Consider the following 19899-nt stretch of genomic DNA (forward strand, 5'->3'; position numbering starts at 1 on the left):
TCATTGTATGTTTCCACATCAGCCTGTGTGGCTTCCTGTATTGTTTTGAATTTTTCTTTTTTGCTTGATGGCAACTCTGCAACGAAAAAACACATATGCAACCCCCGACAAACATTCATATTAAAAACCATTCCAGGGTGTGCATATGTCCCATTCCAGGTCTCAACTTTTGGGCCACTAAAAAACAACTGACTTCTCCAAACAGGCTAAGCTTTCAATGCAAGTTTGGGGAGTCGCATTTGCGCAACACGTTTGCGCGCTTTGGACACTCCCCTCCTTCCCAAAATCACACAGAAGCAACTCCCAAACGTGTGTATATATATATATATACCGCGCGCTGATTGGATCGGACGGGGCGATGCGCGCCCTCCCCTTGCGCTCGCCTCCCTCCTCCTCCTCCCGCCGGCGTGTCTGCATGTTGACCTGGGAGGAGAGTTTGCTCGGCCGCGGCTGGGGTGGCTCCGAGGGATCGCGCAGCTGGCGGGCTGGGGAGCAAAGGGACCAGCCCGGAGGAGCAGCGGAGCAACGTGGATCCTGCCCTGCAGGCGATGCCCGCCTGGCCGGACCATGTAACCGGCTGACAGCCGCTTGCGGAGGCGCCGTCGGGGCAAAGCCGTCGGGAGCAAACCCCCTTTTGGGGATCGGAGAAGGCGCCCCGTTTGTGTCTTTGCCCGGGCTGGCTGCCATGGGGCTGCCGACTCTGGAGTTCAGCGATTCCTACTTGGACAGTCCGGATTTCAGGGAGAGGCTGAAATGCCACGAAGTGGAGTTGGAGAGGACCAACAAGTTCATCAAGGAGCTCATCAAGGACGGCAGCCTGCTGATCGGCGCCCTCCGGAGTGAGTCGGGGGGCCCGCTGGCTGGGAGGGGGGGGAGGATAATAATAATAAGGAGCTGTTCTTTTGTTTGAATGGAGCCAGGGAAAGGGCTCCCCTTCTGGCAGCCAGAAAGTTTCTCGGCATTGCGGGCGGGTCGGTCGCCGGATCCTGGGAGGGAGAAATGACGCGCTCTTGCAGACGTGCGTGCCTCGGAGGGGTTGCGTGCGTTTGTGGGAAAGAGACGATGGGTGAAATGTCATTGAACTCGTTTGCTTTGGGGCCGCCCTTCAATCTGCGCCTTTGCTAAATACAGGCCCTTTTCGGATGGCACGATCTTAGGCACGCACTTCTGTTGCCGTTGTTTCCGCCTCGTTTTAACTTTCGGATGGTGTGAAATGGGGCTTACCCCTAGGTAAACGTGCCCAGGATTGCAGCATCCTGGGCTCAGTTCGCCGTAGAGTTGCTTGGTGTAACTACGGAGGGTTACTCTGACGCTTGCTTTTTTGGGTCAGAGCAGCCCACGAGAGAAAATCCACCCATAAACAATAGATAGGTCAGGTGAAATTAAAAAGCTTATCCTGGTCTCTCCCCCAAGTTTCCTCTTCTAACAGGGAAGTGCTATGCGCTTATTTCAGTTGCAGCTATTGTATTTAATTGTATATGACTAGTCAGTAAAATTACCTTGCTCTTTTTTAAAAATGAACTTTGATTTTTTGGCAGTGGGGCTTATTTGTAACCAAGCATATATTGGAACGGATATGTGAACCCACGATATATGCATGTATTGATGAAGATCTAGAGCATAGGTGTCAATCTCGCGCCCCTCCAGATGTTATGGCAGGGGATGATGGGAACTGTAGTCCATAACATCTGGAGGGCTGCGAGTTTGACACCTGTGATCTAGAGAGTCATGATTTGCTGCAGCTTGCTAATACATCTGGAGCACACCCCCTTGATGCTGTACAATAATCCATACTAGGAAGTCCTTCCACTGAAGGAGGATGCATCTTCTAATTTTAAGACCAGGGTATGGATACCAGAGTCACGCAGGAGGTGACTGTGACCTCTTCTCTTAGTCTCTTGCCTTGAAAACCCTATTGGGTCTCCAGAAATCAGCTGCAACTTGACAATACTTTACACCCGTGGCCTAGCCGGGTCCAATCTCACCAGACTGCAGAAGTTAAGCGAGGATAGCCCTACCAGGGATGTGGATGAGAGATCTCATAGAAAGTGCATGGTCACTATACAGAGGCAGCCAATGGCAGACCACCTCTGAACATCTCTTGACTTGAAAATCCAGGGTCACCATAAGTTGGCTGCAACTTGATGGCTCTTTGCAAACCACCACAAAGAACCATAACTTTTCATTTGTTGTTGACTTGTGAAAACTTTTAAGTTCTTAAACCTTCTTTCTCCACTAAACTCAGAATGGTGTATGTGAGATTGTGCCATTTGGTCCTCAAAAAAATCCCGTTCAGTTTAAATACCATGGATGAAAGGGGAGTTGGTCAGGTCCTCCTGGTTCAAATCCAACATGCGACCTTCTGTGACAACACTATTTGAGGGCACGAAAAGCAGAGTAGCTACTTAAAAGCACAGTTGTGTGAAAAGTTTCTCAAACCTGCCTTTCTCAAAATACTTCCTGGTATAAGGAAGAACTCCAGTTAAAAGGGCCTAGTGGTAAGTGATGTGAAACTTCCCAGCCTGAAACTTGAGAGAGCCCTTGACAGACAGAGCAGTCAGTGCTGACTTTAATAGATAAGTGATTTGGCAGTCTTAACAGCTGAGCAACCTTGTGCCAGTGTGTTTGCCCTCCTTGGGACACTTAACCAGGTGGAGGAGACAGAAATGCTGGTTGCCACCCGCTGCTCAGCTCCACCGCCGCAAAACACAGAGGTTTGGGCCATGGCAGGTCTGCGCTGACATCCCGATTGGATACCAGCGTGGGGGAGCAGGCCAGGGTGTTTCCGAGGCAGAGCTGATGTTTCGGGCCAGGGCTCCAAACTCCTGGATGGTGTAAGTCCTGTAAGTCCTATGGAGGACTTGCCGGTGGGCGTTGCAGTTTCTGTTCTTCATGCCACCAGAAAGGAAGCTGCAGGCTAATGCCACATCCTGCCACCAAAGGGTTTGGCTGAGCTTCCCAGTAGCTTTTGAGTGTTCATGAGGCTATTGGTTTTATCCATCATAATATGATGTTTGCTTCCAGTAATTTCATTCATCCTTAAATAAATTGCTGGAACCATGAACCAAGAACGATGTGATTTTGTTTCTTTGTATTTTCCTAGATTCATATACAACTTTGGACATTGCCTTGCTTATGGTTTGACTCCTCAGTTCTCAATTTTATTATAATTTATCTGAAGAAGGCACAGGAAGTTGTTTGTTTTAACCTGTGGCTTTCCTTGTGACCCGGTATATTGATGGCAATACCTTTTTCATTTGCCTTTTGAATGCTGTCTGTTCAGTGTTAGGAGATTGTGTTGCCATTTGTTTTTCTTTCACCGCCCTGAGCCCTCCGGGGGAGGGTGGTCTATAAACCTAATAAATAATAATAATAATAATAATTAGTAAAGCTGTAATGTGTGCAAAATTTGCTACATGTCTCCAGTGTTTTTTGGTCAGCTTAGATAACAATCTGTGGCCAGTTCCTTTGAAATAATTCGATGTGTTGCTTGAAATTCGGCATTCTTTTGAGATTTGTGAGAACCTGGTTATAATGTGCTAGACTATCAAGTGAGTTTTTCCTCTATAAAAGAAGATAATTGTTTGTTAGCAAAATAGCAGGTTTTGAATAACTGTGATCAGATGTTACAGTCACCCTTGAATTAATCCACCTCTGCATCAGTGGCAGTAATTATTAATCCTCCAGTTTTGTGTTGACAGTAAGCACAATGAATGATTTATAGATTAGCATCATTTGCATTATTATTTTACCAAGTAGCCTTAGTTAAAATGGGTCTCAAAAGCGGGAGAGGGAAGTGAGGAATGAGAGCAGCAAAGGAAATAGGGAACGGATATGAACAAACTGGTGTTGAATGACTATGTTGTCTTCTAAATGGTTGTCCAGTCTTCACTTTGGATGCATACTGAATAGTTTGTGAGACGTGTATTGAATCATTTTGAATAATCTTGAACAACTGAATAATTTGTGAGACATGTGTTGTTAGTAGGAATGGACTTTAAAGTACAGTCTGGCCTGTTGATTGAAAGCCAATATGGTGTAGTGATTAAGAGCAGTGGACTCTTATCTTGAGAACCAGGTTTGTTTCCCCACTCCTCCACATAAAGCCTGCTGAGTGACCTGGGACCAGTTACAGTTCTCTCAGAACTCTCTCAGTTCCTCACGTACCCCACAAGGTGTATGTTGTGAGGAGAAGATGGGAAAATGAGTGTAAGCCACTGTGAAACTCCTAACGTTTCAGAAAAACAGGGTATAAATCCAAACTCTTCTGTTCTTCTCTTCTAAGTTCTGAGTAGTTGTATAATTTCAGGTACAATATGACCTGGATGGCCTAATCTTGTCAGATGTTAGAAGCTAAGTAGGGTCAGCCGTAGTTGATACTTGGATGGGAGACCACCAAGGAATACTAGGGTTGCTATGCAGAAACCACCTCTTTTGCCCTGAAAACCCTACTGGGTTGCTAATAGTTGTCTGCAGCCTGATGGCACTTTACACGCCTTGCACGCGACTTACATACATACCATTATCGCTGACGCGACGCTATCGGCACGCCTTGCATGCATCTTGCGCGCTGCCGCATACGCACGCAGTATGCACGTCCTTGAATTGACTGCAGTCAGTGTTGAGGAACATTTGCTCATTTCTAATCTAAGAGGGAACAGGGTTGCCAGTGTGCAATGTGAACAACCCTTCTGTCAACAGCTTGGCAGCCACGAAAGAAACTATTAGAACTGCTGTCTTTGCCTTATGTCTGTCAAAGTCTCTTTGCACACTCTGCTGAGGTGTTCTAGGGCCTGCTTTTCATGGTGAGACAGAAGAGCTCTCACACAAGCTTACTGTCTCGTTCTTAAATGTTCTTCAACCTATGCTAAGCAGCTATATGGGCTTAGCTAGCTCACCACCATGATATCTGGCATCTGTGAGGAATACGGTCCTCTATACGCAAACTAAGCCTGCTGGCTGCTTTGCACAGGTTGTAGTGGAGCTGAAGTGAAAACCTGAACCTGCCAGTATCATGTTTATATAACCATAGAGTTGGAAGGGTCCATACAGGCCATTTAGTCCAACCCACTGCTTGAGGCAGATCAGCCTAAAGCATCCCTGACAATGTTCATCCAACAGCTGCTTGAAGACTGACAGTAAGGGGGAGCTCACCTTCCTAGACATCCAGTTCCACCATTCAGTATTCTTACTGTAAAAAACATTTCTTAATGTTCAGCTGTTACCTTTCCACCCCTAATTTGTTGCGTAATTTATACAATTACTGTTATTAAGTTGGAACTGAGGGAACGAGTTGGCAGAGGGAGATCAGTGCAGTAAATGCCACGGTTGTGTTCTTGTTTGGGACTGTGGGGCGGGTGACTGAAAGACAAGATGCTTCTTTGTGTTGTAGTCCGGTGGCAATCTGGAGAAGCTTCTTTCTGGGTGTTCACATTGCTTTAATTTGGAATAGAGGTCATGACTCAGTGGCAGACCAGCTGCTTTGAATGAGGAAGATTCCAGGTTCAGTTCCCGGTATCCCCAGAGAAAAGGATCAGTAGGAGGTGCTGTGAAAGGCCTTTTCCTGAGACCCCCTATAGCTGCTGCCAGTTAAAGTAAATAAAGCAGGCCTTGGTAGTCCAGTGGTCTAACTTAGTATGAGGCAGCTTCAGGTATACCAGCGAAGATCTATGATCAAAAGCCAGTGTGGTGTTGTGGCTAGTTCCAGACCAGCTTCTGGGAAAACCAGATTCACATCTCAACCCTTCCACAGAAGCTTACTGGGGGGGCCTTGGTCCAGTCAAACACTCTCAGCCTAACTTATTTCACAGGGTTGTTGTGTAGATAAGATGGTGGGGGAGATGTATGCTGCTCTGGGTATCTGTTGGGTGAAGGGTCGGGTATAGATGAAATAAGTAAAATTCATTCATTCACTGTCAGCTTCTGGGCCACATAAAACCTCTATTTGGCCCTCCAAAAGCCAACCAATGAGGGAAAGGCAGATCATTATTATAGCAGGCTTTTTGGAGGAGAATAATTGAGTTGTTCCTTCATCGTTCCCTCTCATACCTCATGTAGAATTGGCTGTTGATTGAATTTTCTAAATTATATGGCACTATATTCTGTCTCAGAAAAAAGATGTTAGTATGGTCAGTTGAGGTGCAGCAGTCAAGGAAATTGTATGCTTCCGCATTAGGATATAGTTCCAAATGAATATAAGGGCGGGTCACAACAAATGCCAACTAACATTTGTTCCCTTAATACTTTTGCATATGGTAGTTACTACCCTGAGTATAATTTTAAAAAACCCTTATCTCCTTTTGGTAGTGTGTACGAGCTTATAAGACAAAGTTGATGGCAAATGTGGTCCTAGGGAAAATGGGGGGGGGGGGGGGAGATTCTAATGTTTTTAATCTAAAATTAGATTTTATTTATAACTGATAGGTAACTTCAAGGTTTCAAGCAAAATATTTACAAAACAAAATGAATTAAACTGAAGTAACAAATACTTTAAGGACTTCACTCAACATCAATTCACTCTGGCTCATTCCGCACATGCAGAATAATGCACTTTCAAACTGCTTTCAGTGCTCTTTGAAGCTGTGCGGAATAGCAAGATCCTCTTGCAAACAGTTGTGAAAGTGATTTGAAAACGCATTATTTTGCGTGTGCGGAAGGGGCCTCTGACACTTTCTGACGGCTTCTCTCACAGCTCTCTCAGACTCTCTGTCTTTATTTTTATCTAATATGGTTTGTTGAGTTGTTGCCTGGATTGATTTAAACATGGCCATTTGGGCACCTGCATTTTGATCACAAAATAATAATGACGACCACCCAAAATGAAATATTTTTGTATTTCTTTGGATCATAGATTTTGGTCTTAGCTGCAGAGATATTAATGTATTTTCATGAACAGCATCTGAACTTCTGGAAGGAATGCTTGTGGGGGAGGGGTTTTGGTGAGGTGCTTTTGTTATCTTTTCTTCAGACTGAATGAGTGTAGCATCCAGCAGTCTGATATTACTTCATTTTTTGGTGCAGAAAAACTGAAACCAACATTTGAATAAGCTGATAATTTGACTGTCAGCGCTTTGCTTTGCTTTTTGAAGGGCCACATACAGTTGTTGACAATTTTGTAAGCCTAAAGGTACAATTCTGAACTGTTATGGGAGAGTAGCCAGTCTATTGAATACCTTGGCTCATTTAAACCAGTAGCTTAATGCCTTTTACCAGGACCAGTAAACATGTTCCAAATGGTAAAAAGCTGTTAAAGTCCTCAATTTTTTTTTAAACTTTGGATATTCAAAACAACAAAAAGAGAGATATATTTCAGACCATGATTGAAAACCCCAAGACTACAGTTTGTAACAGGTTTAAAATCAAGTACCGGAAGTGTAGAAGCAGCAGCAGCAGAGTTTGACTCTATACCTCCTTTCCCTCCTGTAAAGAGACTTAAAGAGGCTTACAAACTTCTTTCCCTTCCTCTACCCACAACAGACACCTTGTGAAGTAGGTGGAGCTGAGAGAGTTCTAAGAGAACTGTGACAGGCCCAAGGCCAACCAGCAGGAATGTAGGAGTGGGGAAATCTTTTTCATCAGATGAGACTTTGCCGCTCATGTGGAGGAGTGGGGAATCAAACTTGGTTCTCCAGATTCGAGTCTACCTGCTCTTAACCATGCTGTCTTTTCGAGTGATCATAAGGTGTTGTAGATTGTATATTGCTGGGTTTCAGTTGACACCAAAATCATTTTTTGATGCACCTGTATGGCTACTTGCATTTTTTCATTCCCATTGCTTATGAACTTTACATTTACAAAACAAAAAAAACCTCAGGAATGGCTGGATCAAGAGCAATCCAGAGATACTGGGCATTCCATGATCACCTTGTAAAAATGGTGGGAGCTCCAGTCTCTGAATATACAAAGACCTATCAGACTGGAACTGCACAGTAAGGGGAGACAGACCTTTAAGACTCCCTGGTACCACTTTCTTGATTTGACACTGCCCTGCGGAGTCTCAGTTTATCTAGTTAGGGGAAGCACCCTGGTGTCAATATTGGTACTTACATGTTTCCATATTGGAAGAAAGAGCGAATCCCAGTGGGAGTCGTCCCAGATTGATCAAACAGCATTAGGGTGTGTTTCACACACTTTCACTTGGGCCCCTGATGTCTGATGAAAGTACTAAAAGAAATTCTGAGATCTTTGATCATGGAACTTGCTGAATTGTTTGGGACTTGACTCTTAGGCCTTTCTGCACAGGCCAATAAAAGCAGGGGAAAGGTGGGTTACATGAACCTGTCCTTGCCCCGGCCCCTTCGCAGCGCGTCACCTAGTGTGCGCGCCTTTGCACAAAGGAGTGTCTTTTTTCTTCCCTGCCTGCATTTTTGTTCTTCCCTGCCTGCCTGCGAAGGACTGCCCCCCCCCCCCCCCGGGCCATTATATGGCCCATTTCCCCTGCGCGGAAATACGATAGGAACTGGGGAAGGGTTTTTCGAGAATTGTGTGGTTGTGGCTATGAGGCGTGTTAAAACAAAAGAATTGCACATAATGCGATTCTTGAAAAACCCGGGTTGCGGGGAAAACGCGGAATGGATCCATGTTAGGATCAAGATCCGTGTGAAGCTTCCCACCAACCTGGGTAATTGACCCGTGCAGAAAGGGCCTTAGTTAAGCTGCCATTTTCTGTGCAGCATTCTGCTATACCCATAATTCTTCATTAGGTTGGAGCTTTGAAACAACATCACTGGAGACAGAGATTTAAAAAAAATAGATGGACTGGAGACATATTTCAGAGCATGACAGAAATACTCCAACTATAAAAAGTTGCCTTGTACTTAAAAATATTACTTTTATACTTAGCAGTGTTCGCATGCCTGTGATACTTCTCTGCTGAAAATATTTATATCCTGTACTCTCAAAAATCTGTCCAAGGCAGCTTTTGAAATAGGTCTGTAGTTTATATAGTATTATTTTTGGCTTTGATTGCTGATGATTTGAGGTAGGGCTGCTTATAGTTCTTCCAAGGCTGCTGGGTGAAATGACATTCATCCAATGCTCGGAAAAGGGAGGGGGCATTATGACTTTTAGTACATTGTGTAGAACTGCCTTTCTAAGATAGTGGACCTCCATGATGTTATATGGTGTCTATCTACCGAAAATGGCAGGCAAAAACTTGAAATGTGGTCTTCTAGGATTTTGGCTGCCGTTTGGCTAATGTTACCAACTCTGGGTTCAGAAACACTTGGAGGGTGAGGCCTGAGAGGGTGGGGCTCAGGAGCAGGGCCAAAGCGAGGGGGATCTGCGCCTGGGGCATGCATATGTCCTACGTCCCTGCCACACCCCCACCCCGCCCCGGAACACCCCCGCCATGTCCCTGCACCAGCGCCTGCCCGGGGCAATACACTCCCCACTTTCCATGGGCAAGCTTTGGCTGCCTCAGAGGGAGTGGACTCTATTTTTAGGGTATATGGGGCTGTATGGTGTAACATCCACCTTCTAAAGTAGCCATTTTATCCAGGAGAAATTGAATAAATGCTTTATGTGTATAACTAATAAGCAATCTGTAGTCTGGAGATCACCTGTAATTCTGGGAACTCTCCAGCCCCTCCACCTTTACGTTGGCATCACTACATGGAGGTCCATATAACATCATGGAGGTCCATACAAAGTAAGTCCCCTCAGCTTTGGATGCTGTCTTGGTTGGAAGGGTCTTGGTGAGACCAAAGAGGAAGAGATTGTGGTTGAGAGAGCAGAGCCAGAGAGCAGAGAACTGGCAGAGGAGAAAAAGGCCAGGTCTTCTAGCTTATGTAGTAATAGTAATTCTCTTGTAACGTAATAGTTTCATATACGATAACTTGCTAAGTAGCATAAGCTGCAACCCTGAAGAATTTTCAGTCACTAAATTGTACATGGGATTGACATTGCAGAGGAGTGACTGCAAAGTTGTCCCTATGGGCCAGCATGGTATAGCGGTTAAAAGCAGGTGCGTTCTAATCTGGAGAATTGGATTTGATTCCCCACTTCCACTTGAGCTGTGGAGGCTTATCTGGTGAAGTATGTAGTGTTAGAGAAACACATGCCAGCTGGGTGACCTTGGGATAGTCACAGTTCTTTGGAGCTCTCTCAGCCCCACCCACCTCATAGGGTGTTTGTTGTGGGGGGGGGGAGGGAAAGGAGATTGTAAGCCACTTTGAGTCTCCTTATGGGAGAGAAAGGGGGGATATAAATCCAAACTCTTCTTCTCTTCTTAAAATATGTGTTTTGTGTTGGGGGGCACTTCAGCATGTGTATGTACGAGTTCCAATACAGTGTATTTCTTTTTAATATTATGTTATGCATTTTGGACACTGTTGTGCCATTGATAAGCCATCTTGAATCCAAGAAAAATGGAGCACAACTTCAAAAAAATTATTCAACCTTTCTGCAAGCCCCCCCTTTTCTTTCTGTCGTCCTTGTTCAAATCACCTTCTATTCTAAGCATGCTGACTGATTCGATAGAGCTTAAACTTCAGTTCACATATGAATATTCGTCTCTTGTTACTATTAAAAATACAGTGAAATGCATGCTTGGAAGAGAAACATATTTCTCACGGTTCTCTGGAATTTGTTTACTTTCACAGCCTTTTGCATAAGGGAAGTTTTACTGTTTTTTGTTTCTCAGGCTGGGCCCGAGAAATTTGCCGAGTTCAGAGGAAGCTCTTCCTTCCCTCCATGCATCAGACTGTTTTGTCCTTTCAAAGAGGGCTGCGTGGGTTGTTTGCCAGCCATCCATTTTAAAAAGGGACTTTAAAGTGCTATTGTCTTTCTCAAGCTCTTGCACAAAACCTTGAAACACAATCTTGAAATCCTTCTGAACGATTTACAAAATGAGTTCTGGCTTAAGTGCCTACCAGGATGTTGAAATTTTCATATGGCAGAAGACTCCATTGCCTTCTTGAGTAGCAATTAGGCTACTCAAAGAAGAAGGTTGTCTTTCATTTCAGCCACTCCTCTCCTACCCTTTCCACAGGAAAAAGAAATGTGATGGAGGAGAATGCAAAATCTGCATTGTACACAGTACCTTGTGTGTGGGACAGTGAGAAAGCCCCCCTTTTCCGCCTTGCAATTTTTTTTGCTCCCCTGGCATAAACAAAGAATGCAGACTCCTGATTTTTCTGCATTTTTTGAAGTCCCAAAGCAAGATCTCTGAAATCAGGTCCCTGTTTCATACACTTGTTTTGTGAAGCATCTTAAATGGTTTCTCTGCGGTGAGTCCTGAGACTCATCGTGCTTCGGAGGGAAGTTTAGAGTTAGTAATTAAACTGAAGTTGCTTGGTTTTAGCCTATTAGAGTGGGAAAATAGTGGGTTACTTTATTATGGCTGGCCTCTAATCTTACTATGGCATATTTCAAGGTCCAGAGTTAACAAAACAGTGTTTGCAGCAAAGCTGCGAAAGAAATGATTTTACTTTTCTTCTACTGAGATTTTGCTTGTCACTGAGTTTTGTGTTGACTTATCTTAGTTAATTTATTAAGGTTTCTAGGTAACTGATGAGCAAATCTGAGTGATGTGGCAAACAATAGAAATACAGGCCCATTATGTATGGAATGCTTACCTCAGGGCTCTTCTCTGTGCAGTGGACTCTCCTTGCATTTCTCTGTTTACATGCAAGGAGACACTCACGCCTTTCATGGAGCTTTTCTGCAGAGAACTCTTCCGGTGTGTTTTGGGTAAGCCCATGCGAGTGAGCTTCTTTTTTGTGATTCGAGGCAGCAGACAACAGGGAATGGGGGAGAGGGTGGGGGGAGAGGGTGTGGATGGCAGTGCGAGGGAGTGGGAAGGGTGGGGCTAGGTAGGCTGGCTGTGGTCAGAGAGAAGATGTCCAGGTAGAGGTGTGCTTACTGGCAAATCTGCCCTGCTGTAGCAGCGAAGCCAATTAAAATTATGTTAGAATTGGTGGTGTTTGCTGCAGAGAAAATGGAAAGTGAAAGCAGGACTTGAGGAAATATGTCTGTACAAGAAATCTTGGCATGATGGACATTCGCCCCCATTGTGCAGTGGACACCATGTGCATAATTGGCCATAGTCTTTGAGTGCTTTGGATATTTTTTCCACAGTGTCCCAATGTGTCCAGCTGTTTCTTTTCTGTCACTCTCCACTTATGACATGCAGTGGAGCAGAAGGTCTGCATATCCAACATGATCAAAGGAAGAAGGAGGTGAAGCTGAGTGCCAGAACATCTGCTGGGCATGCATGGACTTGGATTCAATTCCTGGCACTTCCAGTTAAAAGGCTTAGGTAGTAGATGATGTGCAAAATTCAGATACCTGTATTGGCATCTATCTAAGAACATGAAGAGCCACTGCTGGTTGGAGCAGATGATAGTAACCTTGATAAATCAATGGTTTGGCTCTGTCTTTATGGCTCAATGACAGAGGATCTGTTTTGTATGTAGAAAGTCCCTGATTCAATCCCCAGTATCTTTAGCTAAAAGGATCGAGTAGTAGGTGATGTGAAACTTCATGGCCTGAGGCTCTGGTGAGTGGTCTCTAGTCAGAGCAGATAACTCTGTCCTTGATGGTCTGTCAAGTGGACTGACTCAGTAGTCCTGTACACCTGACCCCTACAAACATATAGAGAGGAAGAATGAATATGCCGGCCTTGACTTTTGCTTCCTTGTGATTTCAGCTTGTGCCTACATACAGAGGAATTGTCTGTGCATATGCTCCTTCCCCATGATCTGTAGTGTTAGCGAAACAAGATCCCTGACTGCTGGGACGAAGCATAAGTACAGATACTCCCTCCGTGTGCTTGCATGAGCAGGTGATCTGGTGGTTGTACAAAGACAAGGGCAGCGTATTTAGGCCTGCTGTCCCTCTCCTTGCATTTGGCCAGTACTCAGAGATCATGGGCAGAGGGCTAGTATTTCATGTGTTCACATGAAGCATGCACAGGTCTCCAGTTCCATGTATTGACTAGTTTGGTTGCCAGAGTACACTGTTGGTGGTAGAGGTCACAGGAGAATAGCTCCTGTCGTAAATCTTGTAAGTATGTACTTCTTGTAGCGTTTGGGCAGAGCTGATCAAATATTGTTGTTATCACTGAGTGAGAGCTTGGCAGTCTATGGAAGACAGTAGTCCCTACTGTGGAGTCTGAGGTCCACCCCACGTCATTTTTGGTTAAGGGGGTTTTATATTTTGGAGTTGTCCAATACAGCGGCAGCAGCAAGAGCATCTACTCAGTGATAGCCAGATCGTTGTGACAGAGACCCAGTCCACAAGTGGTGCATGGGCCCATCCTGTGACCAATGTCATATTAAAAGCCTTTGTGATCCTTTAAAAACTACAAGGCCCTAATCCAGATTGGGCACATGGCACGGTGGCCTCCAGAAGATCGTGTCATCCCCCTCCCATATTTTTTTCAGGTACAGAAACAGCCATTTGGGCCCTTGAAAAAGTTCCAGAAAGGGAATGAAAGCCCCTGATGCCACAGTGTCATCTGCCCAATGTCTCTCAGCAATTTTTAAAGAACTACACATGATTTTAAAAAGGTGTCAGCAGCCACAGGGTGAGCTTGTGCCCATCATCACTCATAGTTTGGCCCTGAATATGAGGCAATTGTGAGGTGGTCTAAAGAGGGCTAGGCTGAAGTCCCACGTGTGAGGTAGTTGTCAAGAGGTCTAAAAAAAGCTAGGCTGAAGTCCCACAGGTGCTGTTACCTGATGAGGCCTATTCACTGGAAGTCCACGTGGTAACACACGGTTCAGTTGTGCTAGGGGAAAGTTTAGCTTGGCGCAGAAATGCAGATTCCAGCTTTTGTCATGCTGTTTTTGTTTGTTTGAAATTTGAGACCTTTGCAGCATACAAAGCTCTGCTTTGAGTCCCTTGAAGATTCATGCCAAAAACGCATTTCTTTCTTCAAAGGATTAAAAAAAAAGATGTTCGTTTTTCTGTGAAGGGGCAGCAGTAGAAAGAATTCATAGTTGATGACATAAAGTGCAATTTTAGCTGCAATTCCTTGAATTTGACAAAAGTCGGAAATGCGTATTGCCCCTTTACTTAAGAATAAGACGAGATATGTTAAGCAAATAATTAAAGAATTAAGAAAAATTCAACTCAGATGGCGATGATGGGTATATTTCCTAGCAAATGAAAGGGATCTTTGTATTTTTCCGTGGATGGGCGAGATACCTTTCAAAATGCCTTTTCCAGACTTCTGCAACGCTGCTGGTAAACTGTTTCCAGTAGCTGACCTTCCTGCTTAACAGATATTTGATCAAATGCCTGTTATGTACATATGGATAATTTAATAATGTGTTTTATTTGGTGGCCTAGTATATCCCTACTTGAAAATATGCTGCATATATTTGAAGTTTCTGCACTTGATGTTAACCATTTGAAAACAGATTTATAGTGAGAAGTTGTCTTTGGGTGGAGTTTCATATAATTCTGAAGTGAGTGAATTGTTCCTTCTCTTTGCTGGAGTTTGATTGCAAGAGGCAGGGGACCTGTTATGGGAACAGGAAAATCCTCCAGGGTCTATAAAATATTATCCCCGTTCAACACATTTGTTTATATATGGGATTATCATTTGCCCACTTATGTCAGGAGACTACAGGGAATTTTTGTCATTGTCCATCTATGCTCAGCTCATCGGCAGGGGGAAACAGAGTGGCCAAAGGGTGGGAGGAGCATGATTGTCATCTCTGTGTGATGATACAACTTCTGGAGTGTCATGGAAGCGATGGTGTCTCTCTGGCAGCACTTCTCTAACACTTTGCCCAAAACTATAGCAGGGAGAGCGGGGCATAAATAAATTAAAATAAACTATGGAAGCCATAGAGTTGTTTGGTGAGTTCTGGAGCATTGCCCTGATTATACTCCCCCAGTAAATTCCCACCTCCCCCCATCTCCTGCCTGACAACCCTATAATTATATATAATGCACATAATTACACACAATACTAATTGAATTTGGAGATCTTGACTGTAGCAGTTCCAGGAGGCATCTTAACATCAACTTCTTCAGATACCACCAGAAGGTAGATGGCCTTTTCTCCAGAGTTTCACTGTTTCTAAACTGTTTGATCCTTTGTCACTCTACTGCGGAACTCAGAGATCAAAACATACATGGCAAACTATTTCCTTGTTTAGAATACAGAATGCACAAATACTCTATCTTTACAGCCTTGTGAAACTTCATAAATGAAGTTAACAGAGGCCCTTTCCACATGGCCCAATTAAACCGGGACAAACCCAGTAAAAAACCTGGATGGTAATGCAGATCCGCTCTGCGTTTTACCCCCAACCCGTGTTTTTCGGCAATTGTGTTATGTGCGATTCTCTTGTTTTAACACGGTTCGCAGCTGTGGCCGAGCTTTGAGCCATGTTAAAACAAGAGAATCGCACATAACGTGATTCTCCAAAACCCCTTCCCCAGCTCCCATCTGTGGAACCACACAGGGAAACAGGCTGTATCATAGTCTGGGGTGGGGGTGGGGGTTGGTCCTGCCTGCCTGTGAAGTTGTGCAGGCAGGAGAAAAAAAGGCTGGCAGGGGATGGTGGGAAAGTGCCTTCATGCAAAAGCGTGCTCCCCAGCCAATGTGCTGGCTGTCCATGGGACAGTCAGCTGTGCGAAGATGCCGGGGCAAGGGCTGGTTCATATAACTTGCTTTCCCCCCGCTTTTATTGGCCCATGCAGAATGGGCCAGATATTGCTTTGCACATTTCCAACGGGCAGGGTCAGCTTTGCCAGGTGACGCCCTCATTACATTCTAAATGTGGCTTAGAGGAGGACTAGAGTACCAGTTGGAGATGCCCTTGGCTGACAGCCCCTAGGAGTATTGGTTGGGGGGAGGGGAGTAGCAGACACTGCCAGGATGTCACTTCCTGTTCTAAATTGCCAGCATGATGCTTTAGGAATTTCCAAACGTCTGTATTTTTTGCCACAGAGATTTGAAAATTTCTAGAATGCCATGACTTCATTCCCTGTTTTGAAGCCTAAAGTGATGTTCCGTTGTTTATTAACACTGTTTTCTGCCATATCTACATTCACTGAGGGTGGGGCATGAGGCGCGCTGGTGGAGATTGTCCAACGGAGCCAAGTAAGTTCTAATCCTCGAGCCAGTAGTAGAAACTCCATGCTGAATCTGCCCAAAGGTGCCATTCGGCCCACAAGCCCAGGAGATGGTGGTAACAACAGGAAAATCATCTTCTCTGCCACCGTTAAGTACATTGAATTGAAGTTGATCTGGATGGCTGGTGGGTTATTGCACCCTGAAAGGTGTCACACTGAAAGGTGAAAACCTCTTCAGCTCACAGTCTTTGGTTATTTATCAGGATATTTCTTTTTTGCTTCCTTTTCTGCTTCCTGTTCTGTGTATTATTGCCTCTGAATGGACACCAGATGTGTCCATTCCAGTTGCACTCCTTATCCTCACTCATGAGGAGGAGACATGTTTTGGTTCCCTTAGGAGGGTCAGGCAACTTCTGGCCTCATCCAGCATTTTTTGCTCTCTGTTCGTGTCCTTTAGCCTTCTGGAGTACTTTCTCTTTTTCTGCTGAAACTGTGATTCCCTTGCAAACCACACTGCAACTGGTTGGGTGCCTTAACCATGGTTGGCACTGGTGAATGTATAATGTGAAAACAGGGTCAGCACTGGGAAGGAGAGGGAAGAAATTGCTTGTGAAAATGGGGATGGATGGGAAAAATTGCCTGCATTCAAAAACTGGCTCAAGATTTTTTAAAAGTCTGTAGCAATTCTGCCTTTGGTCAGTACTGAGTTTAGGAAATGAAAACGATGCAAATCTTGATCAATGGCAGCTAGGTACAATCAATCTACATCTTCACCTTTAACTGGGGATTTTGAAAAATTAATAAATATTTTGTAGTCAGACCTTTACAGAATAAGTTTTTATCTGCTTTACGAGAGTACTGTTTGTGCTTTGCTGAATACTTTGCCTGATGCGAATAAGATAAATAACTGCTGTTCATAAGAAAGTAGTTATTTTGTGAATGCTATTTTTTTGTACTCAGCCTGTACAGTTTTTCTGGGGGATTTATAGACTGGGAATTGTTGTGGCAACCTGGCACTTTTCAATTGTGATTAATTCAACATGATTTTCTGCTTTTATCTGTTCTTTGCAGTGTAGGTTTCTTTTCATCAACTATACTACCTACTTCTTGTGATTGAAAGGATTTCTTTGTTTTCTCTTTGTAGAAGAACAGCCTGCTGGGATTCCCTGAGAAAATAAACGCTTTGAAGATGTTAAATATACAGCTATATAAAACAAATAAAATTGATCCTCACTTTTTGCTTATTTAGTTTAAGTTTATTTTCTTCTCAATTGACTAGCTACCAAATAGGTAAGCTTATTTGACATGATGCTGTGTATTTACAATTATATTCCTTCCTCTTGAGAAAATCTGATTCTAAATGGAATTTTTCCCCAGAATTGAGTTCAGCACTGTAGAATCTCTGATTAAATCCAAATAGCAGATAAAATCTCTTGGAGGTAGTTGATTGTACAGTGGGGAGAAAGATGAGTAATTTGGCAAGGCATGGAAATCTACTGTCTGGTAATTAAAGGTATACTGCTTGTGGATATGGAAGTTCCATTTGTCTACGGTGACCCAGTCTTTAGCGATAACTAATTTTTGCTATTTTTAAAAAAATTAATTAAAAAAAATCCCACTGTATGACTTTTCCAAGGTCACCAAGCAAGCTTCCATGACAGAGAGGGAATATGAACCTATGTCTTCAAGATGGTAGTCTGAATGTGTAATGCACGACTCTTGATTTTGTATTTATTTTGAGGTGTATAAAGTGAGCGAGCATTCATAAACAGCCAAGTCCCAAGAAACCATGTATTGATTTTGCTTGAATTTCATGAAATTGATGGATGATGTCAGTTGTTGGGTCTTGAAAGAGTGTGCATTTTTTATCATTTCAGGAAATTATATGCTTTTCTAATGTGCCTTCACAAACTAGAAACTAGTTTTAGAGGTTATTCTGACTTCTCTATGCTAGCATTTTGTGGTGAATTATAGGTAAGCTTCAATAAATTCACATAAAACCATTTTTTTTAGAGATGTGCTACTGATTTTTAATTTAGTATGAGTTTCCTGCAACTCTGTTTTAACAGTACATTGTGGAAAAACTTATTTGGTGGAATATCTGAATTCTTTGGTTCGGTTTGCCCTAATACAAAGAAAGTACACATTTTACTCAACATCTGGAGGTCGAAAGATAAGTTGAAAACTTTTCAGTTTGCACATGAGGACACTGGTACTGACTACCTAGTTCCTGTTTATCTTTCTTGGAACCTTTGTGGTGGTTCATGTGAGGGATTGCCTGTCTTGTTATCAGTTGAAACGTCCGTATGTCTTTATTTCTGAGAGAGGATGCTGCTAGATGTGGGGGAAGGGGAGTGGAAACAAAAATGCCTTGATTTTATTTCGTAAAGAAGAAAAATAAACATCAGATGTAGTGCGGATAAAGTTCAACCCTGTTGAAATAAGCAAGAAAGGGCATAATCTTTGTACTGCGTGCTTAAGATCTGCCTGTTTTCTCTGGGATTATTTGTATATGACTTTGTCTTTCAGACTTGTGTGCTTAATATCTGTGCATAGATAACACCCCAGAAGCTTGATTATGATTTATTAGTAGTTTTTTAGAGCGAGATTGGAACTACATTTCATAAAACTCAAGAACAGCCCCATTCTGTGGAACATAGCAGCCTCAGTAGAGTTGGTTTGAAATATAGGGCTTCCGAGACATTTTGGGATAATTTGCATTCATGCATTTATTTATTTTAAACATTTATTAGCCACCTTTTTTCCCTTTCAGAACTTAACAATATAAATGAAACATTATTTTAAAAAACCACAATAAAACAACCATCATAAAAACCAATAAACCGTTACAGTTTAAAAACAGCAAATGTATAATGTGTAGATGCCATACATGTGCATTTGTAAACATTTTATTTTATTTCAGAACCATAAACCGGTGGGTTTCCCAGATGTACAAGTGGGGATTTAAAGAGAGATAAATTGCCCAAACAAAAAACGTGGAGTACCGTTGATTATGTCTAGATATCCTAAAACACCATGCAAGCTTTCAAGTTCTCTTGACCTAGTCATCAAACTAGATGTTCAGTGTTTTAAAAATACCTATTTGGGAGTGGGGGAATATGCTGTCTACACCATGTTGGCGAAGACCCAAGTCTGCCATTATAATCTTAAAATGGAGTACAGCTGAAAGAGAGGAGATCTTACGCAGGTGCTGAGGGACCATTCCTTTTGTTTGCTTAACAATCTGCCGATATATTTAATCAAATATTGCATGACAGCTTGGGAAGGAAAGCTGTTTTGTTGCAAGAGAGTGATTGGGGTTGAGAAAAATAAAACCGTTTCGAATTTGGAGCACAAGAGTGTCCAAACAAGTCTGAGATGGCTGAAGTAGTGGAAGGTTCTGACAAGTCACAGCTGACTTTTGATGACCTTGGGGCAGAGCGAGGGGAAACTACGCCCGTGGCACACACATGCCCTGTGCCCTTGCTGCGGCACTGCCTGCCCCTGCCCCGGAACTCCCCCTTTATGGTCTGGCCACGCTCCCACCGTGGCACCATCTGGGGCATGATGCCCCCCCGCCCTGTTGGCGCTATGCCACTGTAGTAACCCCATAAGGTTTTCAAGTCAAGAGATGTTCGGTGGTGGTTGGCCATCACCTGCTTCTACATGGCCTGTGAGAGTTCTGGGGCAACTGTGATTGGCTCAAGGTCACCCAACAGGCTTTATGTGGAAGAGTGGAATTGAACTTGGTTCTCTGGATTACAATCCTTCACTCTTAATCATTTCCCTCAACTATGTTAACTGGTAGATTAAAAAAACCCCAACAGCCTCATATATGAGGAAGTGCATATATATTAACGCTGT

General features: G+C 43.5%; 1 protein-coding gene across 1 annotated transcript in view; it reads left to right on the forward strand.

Moving 5' to 3' along the window:
- The first annotated feature begins 423 nt into the window (after window positions 1–423).
- The window catches only part of ARHGAP42 (Rho GTPase activating protein 42), a 205236-nt gene continuing 185760 nt past the window's right edge, over window positions 424–19899 (forward strand). The window contains exon 1 of the mRNA XM_048494223.1: window positions 424–839. Coding sequence (XP_048350180.1) covers window positions 686–839 — 154 coding nt within the window. The 5' untranslated portion in view covers window positions 424–685. The remainder of the gene's footprint in view (window positions 840–19899) is intronic.

The sequence above is a fragment of the Sphaerodactylus townsendi genome, linkage group LG04 (genome assembly GCF_021028975.2).
Source record: "Sphaerodactylus townsendi isolate TG3544 linkage group LG04, MPM_Stown_v2.3, whole genome shotgun sequence".
In the NCBI taxonomy this organism is placed as follows: domain Eukaryota; kingdom Metazoa; phylum Chordata; class Lepidosauria; order Squamata; family Sphaerodactylidae; genus Sphaerodactylus; species Sphaerodactylus townsendi.